This window comes from Rhincodon typus, chromosome 40 (assembly GCF_021869965.1).
Source record: "Rhincodon typus isolate 14 chromosome 40, sRhiTyp1.1, whole genome shotgun sequence".
Taxonomy (NCBI): domain Eukaryota; kingdom Metazoa; phylum Chordata; class Chondrichthyes; order Orectolobiformes; family Rhincodontidae; genus Rhincodon; species Rhincodon typus.
Genome location: NC_063371.1, coordinates 6,290,054 through 6,314,416, shown reverse-complemented (window position 1 = coordinate 6,314,416; position 24,363 = coordinate 6,290,054). Strand labels below are relative to the sequence as shown.

The 24,363-nt window shown below is 41.9% G+C and overlaps 1 protein-coding gene across 9 annotated transcripts in view; it reads right to left on the bottom strand.

The window, feature by feature from the left end:
• The window catches only part of nsd3 (nuclear receptor binding SET domain protein 3), a 108,169-nt gene that overhangs the window by 21,838 nt on the left and 61,968 nt on the right, over nt 1-24,363 (bottom strand). For 7 of the 9 annotated variants that reach the window (XM_048618684.1, XM_048618686.1, XM_048618688.1 and 4 more), the window contains 12 exons: nt 17,448-17,576; nt 15,769-15,895; nt 15,018-15,218; nt 13,740-13,919; nt 13,376-13,528; nt 10,305-10,461; nt 6,846-7,054; nt 6,003-6,115; nt 5,102-5,371; nt 4,667-4,783; nt 2,298-2,439; nt 1,528-1,634 (listed from right to left, as the gene is read on the bottom strand). In XM_048618684.1, the coding sequence (XP_048474641.1) occupies nt 1,528-1,634; nt 2,298-2,439; nt 4,667-4,783; nt 5,102-5,371; nt 6,003-6,115; nt 6,846-7,054; nt 10,305-10,461; nt 13,376-13,528; nt 13,740-13,919; nt 15,018-15,218; nt 15,769-15,895; nt 17,448-17,576 (1,905 nt within the window). The remainder of the gene's footprint in view (nt 1-1,527; nt 1,635-2,297; nt 2,440-4,666; nt 4,784-5,101; nt 5,372-6,002; nt 6,116-6,845; nt 7,055-10,304; nt 10,462-13,375; nt 13,529-13,739; nt 13,920-15,017; nt 15,219-15,768; nt 15,896-17,447; nt 17,577-24,363) is intronic. The other 2 variants (XM_048618690.1, XM_048618689.1) reach the window with 1 other exon arrangement.

The window sequence follows — 24,363 nt, the reverse complement described above, 5'->3', positions numbered from 1 at the left end:
CAGAACATTATCTGGGTCTCTGGATTAACAGTCCAGCAATAATACCACTCGGCCATCGCCTCCCCTCACCACCATCTTCTTAACATCTACAAGAAAGAAATGCTACCCAAGGCAGCAAGCCCACATTTCATGGACAAATAAAACACAAGTCCTTGTCTCAATTGAGACAGAGTACATGGGAATGGACTACAGTGTGAGATCCAGATCAGACAGAGAAGCACCAACACAATAAAGTAGCAACTTCTTCCCAAAATGGAGAAAATAGATTGATGGAGAAAGACTAAACAATATATTAGAATAAAAACAGTGAACCAAACTCTGGCGTACAAATGGGACAGCTTGAAAACAGTACAGACGACTTACTTGAGGCAAAACACCTGATGGAATAAACAGCAACAAAATGCTAATGCTTCAGCTGATATTTAAGATCGTGCAACCAAAATTCAAAGGAAATTTTGAGCAATTGTACGGATTGCAGTTAAACATGTCAGCCTCAAAAATGGACAGAACTTAACAGCTGGCAAAATGCACTGCAACTCTTGGGTTAGCTGGGTCTAATTATAGTTGTTGGGTTGTCCTGAGATTGCGGTGGAGGGGGGAACAGACAGTGAAAGAAACCCAGGGATACTTCCTGCACCTGTGAAGTGACGATTGGAGGTTGTTTTTTGTGAATCCTCAGAAGGAGAAGAACATGCTAATAATCAATGTCCAATTTCACTCATCAAAAATCTCTGCTTGACAATGGAGCTGACGTTAAATGCCACCAATTAACATGCACAAATGCCTTTGGGCAATAAAACATCATGTGTTTGGATAGACTACAACTGAGCAGTAGGTTGTCTATTCCTTGCTTTGCCCTGGCTGTACTTCACTTCCTTGCAGGAGGACAGTAAAGCAATTGTTGTGGAAACAGGGAACCTCACGCACAGAGAAATGGCAAGTTGTCTTGTAGCACATCAGATAGGAATGTTGTTTGCATTCACAAAGTCTAATGAAGAGGTCATCTGCACTCCGGGAAGAAGGCACTTTTCCCAAATTTTTTAAGCTGCAAGTAACAGTGAACTAGACAGGTCGGAAATCACTTTAGACTTGATGAAAGCTGGTGACTGATAGCACATTTGCTTGCCACCAACTGTGAAAGCCAATTGGCTGTTACCTGTGCGTAAATAACCCCACTGAATTTTGAGAAGAGAGGGACTTGTTTGAAGCAACTGCAACTTTCCTTTGAAATGATAATCCCTACTTTCCTTCATAGCCTGTTTTAGTTTCCAAGTAACTTGCTGCAACAGAATTTATTTCGCACTGACTTTCCTATTCATAGAAACATAACTAATGGGAACAGGATTCAGTCATGCAGCCCTTTGAGCCTGGTGCATCATTCAATACAACTATGGTTGATGATCCAACTCAGTTCCCTGTTCCCGCTTTCACCTCAGTCTGATCTTTTTAGCTCCATCCCAATGCTTCGTTCTTGAAAAAGATCCCATATTACATAAAGATGCCTACAGCAAACACCATGTCACTTACCTTTGGACGCACACCCAGGTACCCGCTGCAGTTGGGAGCTCCACACTTACATACCGTCTTTCCGTTGCCCAAACAATCCAAATTATAGTTGAAGGTTAGTTCAGATCCTGAAAGTAAAACAACTGGGCATTATTTTGACAAGTAGTTAGCACTTTTAAGGTAGCAACCTGTTTGGAGGTTTCAAGAGGTCAAATCAAAAACCTATGCTTATAATCGCTGATGATGCTTCTGAACATGATATGTTTTAATAGCCTCACCTACCCGGGTCCTTGATAACTCAGTAACCATCCACAGCAGTTTGCAACATCGTCCTGCAATTGTACGGTTAAACACCAAGTACAAGGCTTACTGGATGTCAGGTGGGAAGAAGAGATGACATTACTGATGTTGACTTATCTGTCTGTGTTTAAGCAGACAACTTTACTCAACATGAAAACCACCTGCTTCAGTGAAAACAATGATGATGATTGGGCTCTGGATTGCTGGGAAACAACTGTGCAAATACCACTGTTCCTTTCTATTTTAAGCCACATGAATTATTTGCAATCTAATAACGAGAGAGGAAATAACATCATCCAGGATGGTCTGAAACACATGTCACTGCAATTCATTCCCTCATTTCAAGACATAGTGACTTGATGGTTTTCAATATGTATCTGTATGTTCCTAAGTGGAGTTTCCCATCAACTTCATAACTGCTTACGATAATGCAAAGACCCTGCCTGGCACCCAGTTTTCATGAAGACCCCTTCCCTCCCATGTTCTCTCACCTGCTTGAATGTCACAAAGTGCAAAAAGTCCAACACGTGTGTCACCGTTCACCGTCCATTTCTGTGTCTCGCAGTTTGGATTGCAACTGTGGTTCATGAAGCGGGAGTAATTACCTTTGGGCCCAGCATCAATGATACGATCCTGGGAAAACATAAATTGAACAAGTCCTTTCAGCTTCACTCTTAACTGGCGACAATCACCTTGATTCCCAAAGCCTTTCCTGTTCCGAGCTTACAGTCAAACCCTCATCATGGCCCAAATATCCAATTCATTTGCAAAGGATACAATGCAAGGCATTTACAAGTTTACACATGAAAACCTAGCTGTAGGCTGTTCTGATGACGAGTCACCGGACTCGAAACTCTGCTTTCTCCCCACAGATGCTGCCAGATCTACTCAGTTTCTCCACCAATTTCTGTTTTTGTTTTAGGCTCTTCTTCATTTCAGACAACGGACTCTGCACAGTTTGCATTAAATACTTTTATTTAATTCAGGGCTTCATGCTGTTTGCCAGCGATAGCATTAAGATGGATACCAAAAGGATCAGGTGCTATGTAAGAATTGATCTAAATATTAATGCCTCCAACAAATTGAATGCCATTGATGGAAATATTTGGATATGACAATAACAATGGCTGTCAAGTAAGGCAGTGATACTGAAATCTCAAACAACTATGTCTCAAGGACCAAACTAGTGCAATGAGAATTATAACTCAAATGTTTTATCTTGAGGAATCACCTTTCTTCCAGCATGATGACTTCCAGTTTCTCAACAACAGCAGGTATTCAGACATGGACATGGAACTCTGGACAAAGAACCCAGGAGAAGTGGACCACAAAAGGTCAAAAGAAAGAGGAGTATGCCGTTCAGTTCTTTAAGCCTGATCTACCATTCAATCAGAATATGGCTCATTTCATTGTGGCCTTAACTTCCTAATACCAGACCCCAAAACCCTCAATTTACAATCGATCCAAAATCTGTACAGCTCATTAAAACCTGAAAAAACAGCAGATGCTATAAATCAGAAACAAAAACAGGAATTGCTATATAAGCTGAGCAGGTCTGGCAGCATCTGTGGAGAGAAATCAGAGGTAATAGGCTCAGTCAACCTGAAACTTCTCAGAACAGTTCTAAGGAAGGGTCACTCAACCTAAAATATGAACTCTCATTCTCTACAGAGACGCTGCCAGACATGCTCAGCTTTTCCAGCAATTTCTGTTTTTGTATCTGTTCAACGCCATTTAGAATGTATTCGATGACCCAATCTCAAGTTCTCTCTTGTCAAAGAACTACAAAAAAAAGCAAGTCGACAACTCTATCATCTCAAAAATTAACTTTGGTGAACTTTTTTGAACTGCTTCCAATGTGATTATCTCTCATCTGTAGTCAGAAGTAAATTGTACACAGAATTCTAAGTGTGGTCTCACCAATGCCCTCTACAGTTCTATCAAGGCTTAGCCACTTGTACCCTCCAGCCCTCTGTAACCAAGGCTAGTGCTCCACAACACATACTGCAACATCACAAGGCCAGAGGACCGGTAACACATTTTTGGCCCAGATTTGATGGCAAACAGGGTCGTCTTGTCAGGGTGCAAAAATCAGCTTCATTGGCTTCCCAGGTATTTTGCCATTCTGGACTGGTTTGGCTGCTCATCATAAATTCCTGTGTCTATCATTATTCACAGAGTCAGAAGGTCACTCATTTAGATGTACTCAGCTCTTGACCGATAGCATTCCAGCTGACAAGAACTGCTGTGTCCAGAATCCAGTTTGATGCCTCAGTACAGAACACTACCCTGTCAGAGCTGATATCCCTTTGAGAACATAGAAAACCTTAGCCTCAGCTGATCTCTTATGTGGACAGGAAAGATGCCCTGGCACTATTCGACACAAAAATAAGGCTGAATATTTACAAAGTTTATCCATTCATCAAAATTATCACGCCATTATTATTTGGCAGGTCTTGTCACGTGCAACATTACTCCAACCCAACCCAGTTTCAGTGGCCACACATCAGAAAATTTTATATTTGCTACAACACAGCCCAGAATGTTCTGAGGTTGCAAACAGCACAATTTGGATGCAACACCTTGTTTTTCTTGCTTGCTTTGCACAACAAATTGTCACATTAACTCCTTTACGAAGCATTCCCACCTCAGAAGCACATGCTTTTTACTGAGTATTCCAATCAGTGGCATGGGACCTCAGAACAAGTGCAAATTGTCACATTTAGCACTCAATGCCTGTCTGCATGAACCCCATGCCACTGTGTTGCATGCACCCCAAGGACCAGTGCTTTTCCAATTCAGCTTTCAACACAACTACCGAAGAAATCATTTCACACAAGAGAAACTCACTGCCCCTTACCTTGGTTAAGGTCAACAAATAGAAATTGGTAACGTTGCTTTCATGAGCATGTTTTATGCGGTTTCTGCATTCTTCTTCATCAATTAACTCACCAACATATTCAGTCACAAATTGACCCTGCATGCAAGGATGACAAAAGGAGGACATGTTAAAGATACTTTTAAACAGCAATCTCTCTCTCACCCACAACATGCCTGTGTCAACTCTTGTGTATCAAATTCAGCATCCCTGTTAAACTGTATTTGGAAACAGCGCACATTTTATAGAGAGTCTATAGTGCTCTAAAAAACAAAACAAACAAAATACTGTAGGTGCTGGAAATCTGAAACAAATACAGAATGCCTGACTTTCTCCAGCCATCTCTGTGGTTGTTCCACTCTAATGACACATTCATGCTTGACAAGTTTAAAGAAGGAAAATATGAAGAGAAGCCACCTTTTTGATATCTACTTTAGTGCAGAGGCCCCAGCCACGTCCTTCTGTCCTCACAAGTTCTGTATCCGGGTAGAGTCGTTTGGTGAAGCACTGGTTCTGGCAGCTTTCTCCAGCTGGACACACAAGGGGATGGCACTCATACATCAGAATCCGGTTCAGGCATTCGGAGTCCAGTCCACAAGGGTTTTCATCTGTGGGCTTACAGTTGCACCGTGGGATTTCTGACACATCAGCAACATGAATCTGCACTTTGCCAACAGGTTTGTTTGTCTGGTATAGACAGGAGACAATGCTGGATTTCATTCATGCACACACTTCAGCATTTTACATTTTTCTTGTCATGCATAACTGAAGAGGCAAGTTCACCTCTCAGCAGCAGCTGACTGACAACTGCTATTTTATAGTTTAATTCTTTCAATCAATATTACCTGTACTTGTCTTATTTACTCGCTTTTGTGAATCAGTCAAGACTTAATTCACTGTGACAAGTATCAATACCTGACCAAAAAAAACCAATACGTTCAAGAAAAACATCAAAAAGTATCTTTAAAATAGTATATGTGGTCTGAAGCCTTGCAAATTGAAAGATCTGTTGCACAACCATTGATTTGTTCTTTGGTAATCAAATATTCGTCCAAGCTGCAAGGGAACAATAATTCACCAGTATCCTGCTCTTGATTGCTGTCAAAGCTGAAAAGTGACTCTGCACCATTATTGGAAAAGGTTACAATTGCAGCAGGGCCGTGGAAGCAATTCCACCTTCATTCGTACATCTGAATGGGGTTGCACAGATTTAAATGGCTATAGAGTGAAAAATCATTTTAAAAAATTACTTCAAACACTCATTCTTCAGAAAAATCATGGAACCCGTGCCCAATGGTGGTGAGGAGTTTTACCTTACCTTAATAAATCTATACGCTGGTGGCTTTCTTTCATTGCGTTCATTTTCGAGTGCTTCCTTACTCTCTTTCAGTAACTTTAGCTCATGGAATCTTTTTGCAGCTTCTTCCAGTGCTATGAGTGGCAAAAAAACATTTTTATTTGGAACAAGTTTCTCCTCCGCATGCTATGCAATACTCTATGTTCAGCTTAACAGATTACTGCTATGGGCAATTCACATACACATCAACATAGTCAGAGACAGCAAGAACTGCAGATGCTGGAGTCAGACTCTCAGTGTCGAGTGGGAGGAACACAGGAGGTCAGGCAGTATCCAAGGAGGAGGAAAATCGACGTTTCAGGTCAGGACCCTTCTTCCGAACTTCTGAAGAAGGGTTCCAATCCAAAATGTCAACTTTGCTACTCCTCTGATGCTGTCTGACCTGCTGTGTTCCTCCAGCTCCACACCATGACTCACTTGCATTTCAATCTTTTTCCTGGTACAGAACTAATAACCAGTCGTATTGATTGAATTTTTGCAAAGCCAGTTATTAAGACAACAACAGCATCCAAATTCTCAGCAAGAAAATACAAGCAAAATTCAATGTATTAAAACATGATGCACTTCAGCTCCACCGACCCAAACAGATTTCCAACAGTATTCTTTAGATAAAAACTGAATGGAGAGATCCTGTTCCACCTGAGAATTGACAGGGTCTACGTTCTAATAGTTGTGGACTTATTTTGTTCCCTTACAGCAAGGAAGTAATACAAAACAGCTGTCACAAGGAAGTGACAATGCACAATAATCATTCTTGCTAGACCACAGGGAAATATATATCTGGTTTTATTATGAAAAGGTTACCTTTTTTGAAAATCCCGTTAATACCACCAGATCGACTATCGGACACGTTGCCCTTGTCTCCTTCTAAGTAAGGAAAGACTCTGCCCTGATGGACCCAATAGTAATCATTCGATCCAAAGAAACGCACAGGGAATTCTCCTATGTGGTGCTTCATTGCTTGAATGTTAAGTGGCACAGATTTGGGATTACAAACCTCTGCTGGCCACCACCTGAAACAAACAATCATGGTAAGGACAACTGCAAAGAATCATTGGTTATCACCATATCACAAATGGCCAAGCTGACAGCAAATCTTTTATTGAAGTGCATTGACCAACAGAAGTGGCTTCAGAAACATGCAGTCTTCCTATCATGACCTAATGCTATCACTGACCCACAGGAGCATAAAGGAAAGAGATAAATGCTGGAAAAAGCCAACATGCTTTGAATCTGTCCATCCCAAGAGGCTAGTTGCACTGTTCTGCTTGGCTGAATTTTCACAGGAGTTATGTTGAAACACTTAATCACAATCTTAGCCTTGTCATCCCCTACACCCCTAAACTATTCCCAGGGTATTCATTATTTGCAAAGATCGCTTCTGATCACCTCTGTTTTCGTCACCACCTACATTCATTTCAAATTCCATCTTCCTTCTGCTTCTGTTTCTGGATTAAACTCTCATTAAAGTTGCTTGCCACTGAAAATTCAATTTCTGAACATTTAACCCTCCATCTGCCACATATTTTGCTCTTGTTCATTTATTCAGCTATTACTTCACCAACACGTTGCATGACCTTCTCCTGAAGGAAACTGGCCAATCACATGTTGAGCTTAGCCCTCAAATTCACATCTAAGACGACCTGAAAGTATTTCCTAACCGAATGAGACATCCAACATGAAATCTCACTGGACCACATCAAGTCTCAAATGTCACCATCTCCCCTGTTGAACTATACAATACTCCAGAATATAGTCTCAACAGACAATCACAACTTGTGGAAAGGTAATGGAGTTTGGTTCGGGGCGGTTGTTGGCATGGTCAGAAAGTTGGAAGATAGAATAAGAACGGAAAATGCTGGCGATAACCAGCACTATTGGTGGCAACTATGAGGAAAAGAACAGCATTATGGTTCAAATTCAGGAGTTTTCATCAAAAATCACATTGCTAATTTTTAATGTGCGGTTTTCAGGAACAAAGGGGATATTGGCAACTTGCCAATGGAAGGGAGGTCTGAGAAACAATTGTTTCAGCATCAGGGAGCACAGATACTATGAATCAATGATGGGAACTCAGCAGTCCTGGTCATGAGTCACGGCAGTACGAGATGAAACACACCCCCAATAACGATCCTCTCTTCCAATTCTTTTAACCTTCACCTCAACACTGGCCAGAATGCTTCTGCTTCTCTATATCTATTCTCTATGTCTGGAATTTCCTTTCTGAAGTCTTGTTTCCCAGCTCCCTCTCTTTCACAACAGCCAAATCTTCCAACAGCATTTTAATCATTCAGCTTCATCTTTTGACAACATCTGTGACATACTCTGAGACAATGCAGTGGCTGTAACATAGCAGTAATTAAGAATATTCTGATCAGTCAGAAACTAAAACTACAGCCTCCCTCTCTCTCTCCACAAAATTATACCTTCCTCTGCTCAACATAATCACGCAATGACCCTTCTAAATGCTGGACTGGATTTGACTCAAGTCAGTCAATGGCAAAAGCTCTCCAAGGCCCCACTGTGTACTCATCACTCCGTTTCCTTCATTTCCAAACACTGAGTCTATCCTCTCACACACATCTGGATTCATAACCACAGATAGCTGGCTATCAAATCCGAAGGGTATGAAATTTGACATGTGTTTACATGATACACTGTTGGGCAAACTGAGAAATGCTCCAATATTAAACATATTGAAGCAATAATCTGGTCTCCATACACAGATGCTATCTGAACCATTGACCACTGCCAAAAACATAAAATTATGTTCTGATTTTTTTTTGAACCGAAGGCTCTAGTTTAACGTGAAGACCTGGTTTGAAATGATGCAAGGCAACAGCATGCAGCTAAATTATCCATGCTACTCGTTCCACAGCATTGTGTGGTCTATCAAAGCAGAATCCAATGGAGAGTTCAACCCTGCATTGTCCACACATGGAAATTCATGTCAGCCAAGCATCTATGAGATGCTTGAAATTAAGTTTTTAAATACTTAAATTAGCATCAGTTGCAGCAGGACACCAAATGATTTTAAATACCAAATATGTGAGACTTCCTATTTAAAGTAGTCTCTTGCTGCTTGCTGATATTCAAAGTTCCATCAAATCATGCACAGCTTTCTTGAGACACAACTGGAGTTACAGGCAATGCAACAGGAAAATTATTGAATGAAGATCAGTGATGCTGAAGAGGTGTGGCAATAAATCACCATGTCTGTCTCAGTGCTGGGAATGTGGTCTGGTTTTGCTCTTTTGGTATTTGTGCACATCAACCACATCAGATTTGCAATTCCTAAACATGTCGCAAATTTGGTCCCTTTATAGAGGGTCTTTTGGTACATGTTTTGAAAACAAAATTGCACAATGGAACACAGATGAGTGAACAGTCCTCTCTTCGGTGCCATCCAGCAAATGCATCGCCACAAATATCTCAGCAGAGATAGCACATACAGCTCCAAAGCAATTCATCGCAGGACTGGATTTGTGGACTTGGACAAAATGTGTATATGACTTGGCAAAGGAAATTTCATGACCTCAGTTTTCAATTTAAAATGTCCTCAGTCACACAAAAGCAAATTCAAGATGTTTTTTTCAGGCTAGAATAAACAGAAACATGGTGGATACAAGCAAATTGTACCCAAACTTTTCATTATTTTTCATTATCTCATTTTGAAGATTTACATTGGACATAAAACATAAACTGTCCTTCTGTCTCCATAGAGACTGTCACAAATGGATTTCTCCAGCACTTGCTTCATACTTATTCAGAATACTAGTCATAAGATTTTCATGTTGTTATCTATGACTATGTTCTTTATATGTGTTTAGAGATATATCAGAATCACGATCTTTAAACACTTCCAACTCATTACATAAGGGTGAAAGGATAATGTGTTTCAGTCCCTCACACCGAAGATTCAAAAATGCTGCCTTAATGCACACTATAAAAAATGCACAAAGAAATGAAGCAAAATGGCAATGTGACTAGCTATTTATGCTGTTGCTTTCTTTTTCTTAAATGTCAACTGTAAGCCCTCAAAAGAAAGTGGAAGGGGACAACGGGCAGGAACTACTAATAGAAATCACTTCTCAACACTCTCGTGATTTTAGTCCAGCATTATTCATGGCGTATTATAATCACACTTCAGCAAAACTGTTGCCATTACATTCTATTAAATAGCATTTCTGATCCAAAACCTGTAACACTTTTTAAGTCATCTATTATGAAAGGTCAGTATCACTTTAAAAAAAAATGACTTGCCTGTATATACCCAGTTTGACCCACACTATTTCCTTGTATCGCGATTTCTTGCCAGCCTTACAGTCATTGCAATACCAGTTCCCTTCTGGCATTTCAATTGTCAGGCATTCAGGATGGAAGGATGCTGGACAGGATTCACAGCACAACAGGCGGCCACCTGAATACACAAGAAAAAACTTTTTTTTAAATATTTTGCACAAACGCGCTCAACTACTGCTGCTTTCATTAGTGCTCACCACTTTAAAGTCACACAGACATGGGCATTTCAAGGTCAATTGAGGCAATGCTCAGTGAGGAACATTGATCACTACGAGTCAGCATCATGCAGGTACACAATTCCCTACTGCAGACAGGGATCTTCAACATACCCAGAACAACTGAGCAATGTCCCATTTTAAACTGCAAAGGCCGATTTCTTTGGAGGACTACAGATTGAACATAATTACAGCTCACATGCCTTAGCTTTTTACTTTAAACATTTAATTATGATTTTTAAACTCAAAGTTATGACTTATTTCATTTGAAGGAACTGAAGGGATTCATTTTTGTTGATTAATATGTAACTGTGTTGCTTCGTGAACCAGACAGTTATAGTAATAGGTACCAGAGCGGGTAGCAATGTCATTTCAGTTTGCACGTTATTCCTCCAACCCAAAAGTCAAGCAACATGATTGAGCATCTGACTGCACTGAAGTTTGGACTGGTGTGCACGAAGCCAATAACACAAAATAATGTCAGCTGCAGCAATGTGTCATAGACATAATGCTCATCACAGGAGAGACGTGGGAGAAAAAATTAGAGCTGAGAAATACAAAGCCATTTTGCCAGAGCTGAAGAGGGAAGTTGCTCAGTTCACAGTTGTTAACATGAATCTCTGTGCAGATGAATACACCAATCTGCCGAGCAGAAGTAATGGAAGCAATCATCAATGTTGACCAGACAGTGGCAGTGGGTGGTGCCCCAAAGAATAATGAAATGGACAGCAGCATGATCAGGGTCAGTTTATCCTGAAGGAATGTGTATCCTTTCAGGAAAAACCTCACCACTGGAAATGTTACTCCAGGTCTGCCATGTCCCCCCACCCCACTCGACATATACACTGTATTCAGATCAACGCTGATGAAGATGAATAAAAACGCATGATGCAATGACAGACACAGCAGCTGTGACATAAAACATGCTCAGGAACTGTTTCATTGCTGGCAACTCCCACACCCTTTTACCTTGAATTACATGCATTAAACATTGGAAGGACTCATCAGCTGGCAGCAAAATGAACAGACACTGGGGGGAAAGCAGGGTGGAAATTTATTTTAAGTTGTGGCATGAACTTCATGGCATTGCTTTGGCTATCTCCAATATTTCCTGCACAATATTCAAATCTCTTGCAGTCAACAGTACCGAACAAGACATGGAACATGGAGCAGGCAGCAGATGTGATACTGTCTGTTTTTTACGATCACCCAATGCAAATTTCTACCCCCAGTTCTTGGTACAATCATGTTTTCTTGTTAAAAAGTGGGAGCTGCAAAAAAAAAGGCATTCTCCTCTGATATCCCACAAAATGTAGCTTGCCAGCAAACCCAGTTATCCATCTAACATGTAAAAGCATGGATACAGCATTCTCCAGCTAGCGAGATAGGGAGGTGAAGCAGAAACTTGGAATAAAAGCATTAAGCAGGTAAAACAGTTAAACCTTTCATTGGAAGCAGGTTAAGCAGCACCCCGTTCATGCTAAGCAACAGTAGGGCTCAAAATAACTGCAAGGCTCCCTCCCTTAGAACAAATTATTTCACCCAGAATCATAAATTGACCGGTCAGATTAAATCAAACACAGAAAGTCTTTTTTTTGCTGCCACGTAATCAAAACAACTTGATTTCTAATTACATGCCTATTCATCAGAAGTGTAACTGGATTGTTTGGCCTGGTCGAATCGGATATTTGATTCAACCATGACGAACTCCAGACAGTCACAAAGAGGTAAGCCAAAGAGGGCAAAAGGAAACTGGCTAAGTGTGACAATTCCTGATGTGAAAGACAAATCCCAAATGAAATTATTTTGTAGCAACAAGGACATGATCGCATGACTATTTGCTTTAAGAGTTGTAGACAACTCTCAAGGATAACGCCTGCAAGACTGCGAAGCAATCAGAGCAACATGGCATTGGAAACAACGAACATCAGTAAGCAGAGGCTAGGAAATCATTATTCAATGAGTAAGGCATACCCCAGGGACTATGTTCTATCTGAGACTACGAGTTAGAGTCCAAGAGTGAATCAGAAAGCCATGGAAAAGTAGAACCAATGCAGAAGGGTAAATCAAGAACTCGGAGGAGAAAAAGGTACGGAACCAACACAATTCATGCACACTATTTAACCAGAAAGAAAAGAAAAAGAAACATGTGTTTCCATGTTTCACTCAGACAAGCTGCATCTTGCCTTATTTATTTCCAAGCCCAGAACTTATGCTTATGTTTAAAATGAACTTATGCAAAAATCAAAATACACAAACGGTCAGAAGTAAACATGCAGTGATTTCTTTCTCATTGTGAGAATGTCTTCTGTGAAAACCAACAGAATGCATATTCATATTTGGAACATACAGATTCTTTGATAAGGCGCTTTTCCCAATTCTGATACATCACTATTGTGCCATAAAAGAAACTGCCATTCTCAACCTATCTAAAATATAGCACTGGTAAAGGATGATACTATCCAAGCAAAATTATTGATCAGAAGGTGGGATAAAGAAATCCTGTAATGGCACAGAAAACATGTCCAGTGACAACTGCACCACTTCGTTCTGAAATGCATGACACAGGTTCGAAAGTTGACCTTGTAATTATTTCAAGCCCAGGCTAACTCAATCGCTCTTAAATTTGCGATCATTAAGTAGATCGGTCAAAAAATAGACACGTGAAAAAATTCAGTTTACACACTTTGATGAGCAAGATCACACAGGATTGAAAAAAGCCACAGATTTAGCAGATGCGGGGAAGGGATAAAAGCATGGTAGGTGGTAAGAAAATTCAAGCACATATGGTTCTGGAGATAAACTGGTTTTTATTACCTTTCCCACATTTCTTTACTGCAGTTGACGGTGAGGGAGGAATCATAGGTTTTTTCAACAACTCAGCCGAACGATTTGACTCGCTCAGGAGGTAGTGCGACTTATAAGTATAAGAACTGATAAGGGTTTCGGATTGGTCTTGTTCAATCAACCCTACATGAAACAAATGAAAAACATGAGGTGCAATGAAAAGACCCATGATTCCCCCCGAAAAAAATCTGAAAAACATCAATTTAATCTTGAAGCTTTTTTTCTCACAAAAAAAAAAGGGAAGGTAAAAGCTCTAAAAAAAAATCAACTAACACATGCTCCATTTTAAGCTAATGCATCACAGAAACCGAAGGCAGGGGCAAAGTTGTCTTACCTCTGGCACAGATAAAGCACCAGCTTACATTGACTTGGAGAGACGCGCGACTGCCTTTCTTCAAGCTGGAATGGTTGTTGCAGATGATGCTTTGGGACGAAAGGACAAGGCTGCCAGCTGCAATACAGCTCTCCCCTATGTGATAAGCCACAGGACACCGCAAACAGCGCAGCATGCGACCTGGCCACATATAGAGAAAACACAACTCTTTTTCAAAAGGACTTGCCAACAGTTTGGTGAGCTAGAACAGCAAAAAAGAAAATAAGTCTGTCCTGAGCAAAACTCCAAATAGGTCATCACATTGCAAGCCTATCAACAGATATGCTTGATATGAAATACGAACTTTCAATTTTTATTCATCAGCTGAACTTCACATCAAGTGCACAAGATGGTGCACTTACTGTATTTCCAAGGTAGGTTTTGCTCATTTGCCTCGACTTAGAAATCGTACCCTCGCATTGGGAAGTTATTTAAATAGTCCTTTGATGGGTGGTTGAAGCACACTGGGATAAGGGGAAAAGCAAAGAGAGCCCACATGCCATTTTGTTTGTATCATGTATGAGACATGTGAACAGCAAGCCGAGTTGAGGGTATCCTTCTGGACATTACTATCTCCTCTGATTAACCCTTAATTCAGACGCGACTCTTGCCAACACTGGCATATTTCAGGTTCACTGTGGAGCCAACTCGACCCCTCAAGCCCCTGACACCAAACCAGTCCACCCACTCTAGACCACAATGATCAAACCTCCAAATACACCACCGTCCCTGACAGAGCCTTGACTGCACCATTAGCAGTCCTGTGCAGTGCCCCAGTCAAACGTGACCCACCTGTGAACCCCTTCAACTACTGCCCGATAACCCATTCCCTCATTCTCTATCTCCTTCACTCCGTCCTCAATCCTCCCCTCACACTCATTTTTCCTATCCCCTCCCCCATCCTCCATTCCCTCCTGTCCCTCACCTCACTGCACCTTCCTCCTCCCTGGTCACTCCTCCTTTTCAATCCTTAGCTCTCCTCCATCTCCCTCTTCCTCTGCAGCCCACTGTTACCCCATCTCCTCCCTCTCCTCCTTCCATCCCCTTCTCCTTCACCCACTCCTCAATCCCCTACTCCCATCCCCTTCACCACAGAAATCTGAAGGCCTCAACATGAATCATCTCTGCAAGCAATCACGTTAGCAGACAGTTCCTCATTGAATTGCTCTGGCTAGTCACGTGGTCTGATAAGGATCATTCTCACTTTATTTGGAGCTGGCATCAAGCTGATGTTCTCACCTTTTGTTGCTTTAGCCATTTCACAATTGTCTGCTAAACACGCCAAACAGCAGTGCAGCGGGCAACGGAAACCTTTTCCCTCAAACAGTGCAGAAGAATAACTCCTCAAACAGGATTCATGGTAAAATCGTCCACACGAGTTCACCGAACACCTTTTCACAACCTTCCCAGACAATTTGCAAGAAAAACAAGTGTGGTTTCCTGTGGGAGGACAGATGGACCAGAACAGAAAAATATTAAAAATAGAAACAAAGTCCTTAAAATATTCAGCAGGTCAGACAGCATTCGCAGACAGAAACATACATTAATATTTTGACAAATGACAACCAAATTTCAAAATTGCACTTTGTATCACAGAAATATTACAATTTCTAAGTATGGAATTGCAACAAATTTGAATCCTTCGGTTGTTTTAAAGTTACAATGTTAACTTCACAATTGCAATTAGAAGCCACACAAACAGTGACATTGGACATTTTTGCTGATCAGCTACAAAACACCTAACCACCTAAATCTCAGCTATGCTGAGGTAGTTGGACAGTGGTAGCAGTGAGAATAGAGGCTGCATCCTCAAGTTCTCAAGATCCCACAAATTTATTTTTGCTACATTTTATCAAATCGTAAACACTTCGAACCAGCTGGTGAGTGAGCAAGACGGACATGGGTTACAGTCAGATCATCCCAAGTTTAAGATGTGGGCTTGTACAAGGAACGCAGCTGAACAAACGCAGCATTCAACATTTGTCATTACCTGTAGTGCATTCCGTACATGTGAACTTCCCATTAGGTAACTCTGCCAATCTGAGACACTCCATGTGAAAGACTCTGCAACACTCTCCCTCACAGGCCACAAGAGACTCGCCTGGTTTCTCACAGATCTGAGACAGCAGATGGTCAAAATAAAAAGCAACTTCAGATGAATGATCCAAATATAATCTCCAATATTTAGAGATGATTGTTTACTCTTTTCTAACAAACAATAAAAACCCTGCCCTATCTACATTCCAATCAAAGATTTAAGCTTGCTTCCTCAAATGCTTCATGGCGGAAGATACTTAGAACATCCAGTGAACACTAAAGAGGAGGGAGAGGAAGTAAGTACCATAACCATCACTGGGGAAGTCCTATTAGACAAGCTACAGCAGCTCAAGCAAGCCCCCTGGCCCTGACTGATTGCATCCTAAGATCCCAAAAGAAGTAGTGACAGAAGGTAATGGATGCGTTGGCTGTAATTTCCCAAGAATCTTTAGATTCTGGAGAAGTACTGGAGGATTGACAAACTGCCAATTTGACACCCCAAATCAACAAGGGAGGAAGACAAAAAGTGGGAACTATATGTCAATGAGCCAGTAATCTATTGTCGGAAAAATGCTGGAATCAATTATTAAGGGAACAATAGTAACACATTTGGAAAATCATAATCTAATGAAGTAGAGTCATGGCTTCACAAAAAGGAAATTGTCTCCGACTAATTTGAGATACGACCAAGTGTCAACCAGAGCGGACAGACGGGAACCAGCAGATGCATTATATTTGGACTTCCAGAAGGCGATCAACAAAGTACCTCATGAAAGGTTGATTCAGTACGACAGGAGCCCAGGGTGTCGAAGATAGTATAACGGCATAGACACAGTTTTAGCTAATAGGCCAGCAAGGGGCTCTTTTTCAGATTGACAACCAGTGACCAGTGGGGCTCCACAGGGATCAGTGTACGATTGTTAATGATATATACTCATGACTTGGAAGAAGGAATTGAATGTACAGTGGGTAAATTTGCAGATGACACAAAAACAAGTGGAAAGGCTGATGAAGTATCTGATGAAGAGTCAGTAGATTCAGAATGTTAACCTTGCTTTCTTTTCACAGATGCTGCAAAACATGCTGAGATGCACCAGCAATTTTCATTTCAGATCTCTAGCATCCCCTGTAGGTGCTCAGTCCTTGTGTAAATTCAAGGCTGAGACAGATGGATTCAGGAATCAAGGGTTGTGGGGAATGGGCAGGAAAGTGGACATGACAAAGTTTCCATCAGCCCTGATCTGATTAAACAGAGGAACAGGCTCAAAGGACCAAATGGCCTATTCCATTGCTTCTGGTCTTATGACATTGGATGATGGCAAAATCAATTGATCATCACCACTTCTGGGATTTGGGTACAATGATTAGGGCTTCATGCTACAATGAACCCAGTGCCCATTACTGCATACAACTAATCTGTGGCAAAATACACAAGCATTTCGACCCCAAGCAAAGCAACGTAGGCCAGCAAACAGCTCTGTATTCTCAGATTCAAGTATAACGATCATCAGAGATTTGCTCCTATCAGCTAATCTAATGCCAATGAATCATTTTAATTTTCATCAAATAATTCAATCAAGTAGTCCAAAATCACGGAGCAATGGTCAAGTCATCCTGCTGCGTAGCTCTCACCTGACAAATATTATCCTTCTTTGATGTTCCACTGCCACGTCTGGACAAACACGAATCCATGGATGCTTCATCCGAGACATCTGTACCTGGAAGAACTGCGGGACTGTCAGCTCTCTTCTCCAAGCCAACCTACAAAGTACAGAAAGCTTAAAAACTTCACCTGGTTAACAGAACGCTCAGAAATACAACTCAAGATGACTGATGTTATATAAACCAGGTTGGAGTGGGCCAGCACATCAGTTAGTCTTCTGGAATGTTCAGATTATCTATTCACCTTCACTGAAGTTCCATCACAGGAGAATGGAACAACGGTCGGCTGTCACACCACAGAGATCATTCTGCGGTCAAGTCATCAACAGCCGAAGCAACCAGGTCCAACATAAAATTGGCTGAACAGTTGCTGCAAGTGAGGCCTAATGGAGTGCAAAGAGGCCAAATCTATCACAGGTTAATAGCAAAGCCCAGAACTGTACTGCACATCAAGCAATGGCAGAGTTGTTATGACCCAAAACTAATTAAATAATACTGAGGCAGAACACGAGAGAGAAACATTATCTTTGTGTATTCCCCAGTTCTAGCCAGAACCACTGGCACCATGGAATACACATATCTTGGAAAGGGATGGGTACACCTAGGATGAGCTGGCCTCAAGTCATTGGGTGATGTGACCCTTGCCCTGCGACCCCACTAGCTGAAGTCAGAGAACATTCCAGAAAGACTAGAAAGGGGATAAGAAGGGACACCTGGCAGCCATTCCATCAGTGAAGATTTTTCCTGGCTCACCTTCATATCAAGAAAATCCCGAGTGCTCTGTCAGCAGAGTTCAGTGAATTGAATCCAGCAGGCCCAATCAAGTTCACCACAGCAGGTCACACATGTGTTTTTCAGGCAGTCAACCAAGTCTGTGGAAAACTTCACTGAATTCATTGTGTAAGAGCTGTTTCTTTAATTTGCCAGTATTTCAATAAAAATATGTTTAAACAAATGACTGCAGTTCATGTCATACAGTAAGGGTACCTGGGTAAACATGTTTTATGAGAAAAACGAGAGCTACGAGATGGCGGCACTAGCACTGTACAGCATGTTAGGGCTCCTGAGCCTCTATGTTATAGACCAGCTACATCCTTTGCGCTGTCTCTTTTTCTCTTTCTCTCCTTTTATTGAACTGCAACAGTGAGGGGGAGAATTGTCGTGTGTGAAATGTTCCATACAGAGTAGTCTGTCAGTTGAGAATTAAAATCAAGTTTATTGTCATGTACTCACATGAGTGCAGAGAAACGTTCATGAAGTCACCACTCAGAGCATCATCTTGGGTACAAAGGTACCTAGGGACCGAACCTTGGGAATAAATTAGAAAAATAAAGACGTCTGACGTCATGGTGAAGCCAGAAAGGTGTTGGAGGGTGACTGGCAGCTGCGGTGGCAGTGCCTAGGTCAAGGAACCCTGGCTTTGGTAGGCCCGGGGCCTCAACTTGGCAAGTCGCATGGGTCGTTAGCTTCGGTGGAGCTTGGTGTCTGGAGCGGGTCTATAGTAGGTCCGCAGAGGCCAGTTTAGCACAGACTGGGCAGCGAGCTCCGGTGCAGACCTGGAGTGGGGGTAAGGCCTGGCATACACTGGGGAGTTTTGGGGGAGGTGTGGGGGGGGTTTGGTCGCGAGGCTTGGTGCTGACTGCTTGAATGGCTAATGCTGATGTTTTTATTTGTTTGTTTTCTAAATTATTGCTAAGACTTTGTACCTAGGTACCTTGTACCAAAGACACAAAAGGACTGTAATGCTGAGCTTTTTATTTCTTTATTTTTCTAATTTATTCCAAAGATCCTGTTCCTAAGTACTTTTGTACCTAAGATGACACTCTGAGTGGTGACTTCATAAATGTTTCTCTGCACTCATGTGAGTACATGACAATAAACCTCATTCTAACTCTCAACTGACAGACTACTCTGTATGGAATATTTCACACACGACAATTCTCCCCCTCACTGTTCCAGTCCAATGAAGAATAATGATCAATTTATAGCAAGGTGAATGGTAATGAGAAAGTAAACAGAGAACAAGGAAAAAAAATTGAATGGAGAAGGATTTCAACATCTCATGGCTTGCATCTACAAATTCTTGGACTGACAAGATGAAAATAACTTACAATTCTAAAACTGAGTGCCCAGGTGAGGAGCCAATTCACACTGGACCACTAGATAAAAATGGAAATCCGTGATCTCAAGGTTAAAGGCTAAGAGGCAGGAAGCAAATGTAGGAATTTCGGTACGAATGTCACAGTCACATTCTCAGTCTGGAATAATGCTAATCTCTTCCTATCTGACTTGCTGCAATCAATCTGGTGGTCACCTTTCCCTACCTTAAAACCTGTCTTCACATTGACACGAGTCATTACAAGAGAACTTGAATCAGCAACTCTCCAAAATTCAGCATTTAAGACATAATTTCAGAATGAGTTAGGGAAATCAAATTAAAATCAGATGCAGCACATTAAACTTGCTGCCACTGCCAAAATCAATGAATCTTGACAGACTAAACTACAACGGTGCAAAGGCCACACAAGTTCTGTGGATATCCATCGATATAGAACTTCCCTCAGCACATAACTGGATTACACCTTCTGATCCCATCAGTTTTTCTTTTTAAACGAATCTGTTGATAGAAATCACTTACACGTGACCTGGATTCAAACAACCCAATGAAGCTGTAAAGGGGACCAGCAGGAAGGAAAGGTCTGTGTTCAGAATGCAAACCAGAAACAACCTCATTGAATCCATTGGTGCATATAGTCTAGAAAAGGCCCTTCGGCCCATGACGTCTGAATCACCAATGCTACACTAAATTGGCACTTTACAGGTTAAACACGGGCAAGAAAATCCCTGGATTACCACAGACCATCCTCCCTCAGCTGATGAATCAGCAAACCTCCACGTTGAACAACACTGGAAGAAGCGCTGAGGATGGCAAGGGTGCACGATATACTCTGGGTGGGGGATTTTAATGTCCACCGCCAAGAGTGGCTCAGCAGCAGTACTACTGATCAAGCTTAACAGCTGCAGAGGTACAGAGCTGCTAGACTGGGTCTGCAGGAGGTAGTGAGGGAACCAATAAGAGGGAAAAACATACATCACCTCATCCTTACCAATCTGATAGCTGCAGGTGTATCTGGCCATGACAGTACAAATAAGCCACCTCACACTCCTTGTGGAGACAAAGTCTTGCCTTCACATTGAGAATACCCTCCATCGTGCTGTGCTACACTATCACCACATTAAATGGGACAGATTTCAAACAGATCTAGCAACTCAAGACTGAGCATCCAGTACACACTGTGGGCCATCAACAGCAGCAGAATTGTACTCCAGCACAATCTGTAACTTCATGGTCTGGCATATCCCCCAACTGAACCATGACCACCAAGCCACAAGATCAACCTGGTTCAATGGAGAGTGCAAGAAGGCATGTGAGGAGCAACATCAGGCAGAATGAAAAATGAGTTGTCAACCTGGTGAAGCAGGACTACTTGTATGGCAAAGAGCATAAACACCAAGTGACAGACAGAGCTAAAAGATCCCACAACCAATGGATCAGATCAAAGCTCTGCAGTCCTGCTCCATCCTGTTGAGAATGGTGGTGGACAATTAAACAACTCACTGGAGGAGGAAGCTCCAGAAATATCTGCATGCTCAATGATGGAGGGGCCCAGCACATCAGTGCAGAAGACCAGGCTGAAGCATTCACAATAATCACCTGTGAGAAGTGGCAAGTGGATAATACATTTCAGCCTCTTCCAGTGGTTCACAGCATCACAGATGTGTGCAGTCAATTCCATTCACTCCACCTGACATCAAGCAACGGTTGGAGACACTGAATACGGAGAAGGCCGAGGGCCCTGACAACATTCCAGCAACAGTCCTTGTGCTCCAGAACTTGCCACACCCCTAGCCATTTTTTCCAGTACAGTTGCAACATTGGCATCTACCCAACAATGTGGAAAATTGCCCAGCTACGTCCTGCACACAGCCAACAGGAAAAATCCAATCCAGCCAATTACTGCCCATTAGTCCCCTCTCGATCATCAGTCAAGTGATGGAAAATGTCAAAGTGCTATCCAACAGGATCTACTTCGCAATAACCTGCTCAGTGATGCCCGGTCACTCAGCTCCTGACCTCAACACAGCCTTGGTTCAACCATGGACAAAAAAGAGCTGAATTCCAGAGTTAGAATGAAAGTGACAGCTCTTGACATCAAGGCCACATTTGACCAGAGTGTGGCATCGACAAGCCTGAGCAAAACTGGAATTAATGGGAATCGGGGCAGACTCTCTGCAGGTTGGAGTCACGCTTAGCACAGAGGAAGATGGCTATGGTTATTGGAGGTCAGTCATTTCAGGCTCAGGACATCTCTGCATGAGTTTCTCAGACATGAGATATTCGCTGATGACTTCACAATGTTCAATACCATTCATAACTCCTCAAGATAGTGAAGCAGTCTACGTTTAAATGGGACAATATCCAGGCTTGGACTGATAAGTGCCAAGTAACATTCGCACCACACAAATGCCAGGGAATGATCATCTCCACTAAGAGAAAATCTAATCGCCGCTCCTCAACATTCAATAGTGTTAGCATCACTGAATCATCCCCCATGATCAACCTTCTTGGGGTTACCCTTGATTAGAAACTCAACTGGATTCATCACATAAACACAGGGGCAACAAGAGCAAATCAGAGGCTATGAATACTGCAATGAGTAATAGACCTCCTGACTCCCCAGTACATGTCCACCATCTACAAGGCATAAGTCAGGAGTGTGATGAAATACTCCCCACTTGCCTGGATGGGTGTAGCTTCAACAACACTGAAGAAGCTTGACACCATCCAGAACAAAGTAGCCCACTTGATTGGCACCACATCACAAACATCCACTCCATCCACAATCAAAGCTCAGTAGCAGTGTATGCAATCTACAAGCCGCACTTGCAGAAATTCACCCAAGATCCTTAAACATCATCTTCCAAACCCACAACCACTTCCATCTAGAAGGACAAGGGTAGATACATGGGAACACCACCCCCTGCAAGTTCCCCTCCAAGCCACTCCACGTCCTGACTTGGAAATATATCACTGTTCCTTCACTGTCCCTGGGTCAAAGTCCTGGAATTCTCCCCTTCAGGGCATTGAGAGTCTACCTACAGCACTTGGACTGCAGAAGTTCAAGAAGGCAGCTCACCACCTTCACAAGGGCAACGAGGGACAGGCAATAAATGCTGGCCAACCAGCAACATAAACATGCCACTAGTGAATAAAAAAAAACAGATTTAAAAGCCTACAAAGACAGGAATGCATTGGACATTCTATTATTTGAAGCTAATGGCTTTGATATCTTGCACACAACAGCAGAGTCCTGATGGCCTTGGGATTTTTATCCTGAAGTCAAACCTGTCTTTTGCAAACTATTCTCAAACAGACAAAATAGTGGCCACAAGATGGCACCAAACCTAGCACTGAAATCAGTCAGAAAACGTGCAAGGTGTGGAAACTCCAACAACCATTTAATAAATTGCGTCAGCCGAGAGTTAGACTGTCCTACTTATTCATGTGACTTCCCATAAACCCCATCAATACAAGAGGCCGAAAACACCGAATTAAAACAGCATGGTATCCTGCACAGTACATAATTCCGATGCAGCTTTTGAGCCACGAGTGTGAAGGATTATGACATGAACAATGCAAGTAAAGTTTACCACTCGATACCAAATTCACGTACATAGAGAATTAGGCAAACACAAGGGTTGGGAGAGGGAAAATAGACCAACGGAAAAAATAAAAAGGTTTAACTAAAACAAAACAAAGTACTCATTCAACAAGTTCCAAACTTGCACTAAGTCTAATTTTAACCCTTGGGCAGAACAGCTTTCTGATATCACTGCCAATCTTTTTCTCCAATTACATACATTTGTTTCATTAACATAAAGAACCAAGTATCATTACAACATGGTTTTTACCGGTTCATCTGCGGATGATTCAAATAACACATCTTCTGGATAACCATTTGGACTTCTAACAGATCATAATTGAGCCTGAATTGGTGGGTAGTGTCGGGGCCAAGTGTTACAATCCAACATCACACCACCAAAACCTATGGTACACTTTAATTTAATGAGTACACCAGACGAGAGATTTAGGAGACTTATGACGGGAATAAGATTTCACAGTTTTGAAATAACAGCAATAAACGTGATGAGTCAATGTAAGGACACTAATACTATCAACAACACCCAGAAAAAGACATGATAAATATGGTTAAATAGGCGGTGATCAAAATACCTGACTGTGCACATCAAAAAGCTAAAATGATCGAGACACATCTAGGTTTCTTTGAATTCTCATTCAGTCTTCAACACAGAACCTGTCACTCAGTTGCCTTCCCAGCAATACAGTCTAACATGGAATGTACACGTGCATCTCCCTATCACAGACGGACTTGCCCGACTACCTTGGACTTCTTCAACAATCTGCCTTGACCTAATGAAACCTTGACACACTGAAAGGCTTGCAACAGGCCTAGCCTCTATTGCTGAGCACAAGTGAAGGCAGCCTCCTAGCAAAGTCTTGGCACTGAGTGTGCTTGACGTGTTGCAGTTCTCAGATTGCGGGCAGCCCGTGTACAACTGGAGGAAATGGTTGTCAGCAACAGTGATTGGATTATTAATCCAGAGGCTCAGAATAACTGAGGCCATGGTTTAAAAACCAATCATCACAGCTGGTGGAATTTCAATACACAATAACAAAGAAACCGGGAATGGACTCTTCAGCACACCAAGCCTGTTCCCGGCTGATCGAACATTTCAATACCTAATGCATTCCTGTAACCCACCAGACCAGTTGCGATCACAAATTTATCCCTCTCCACCCAAA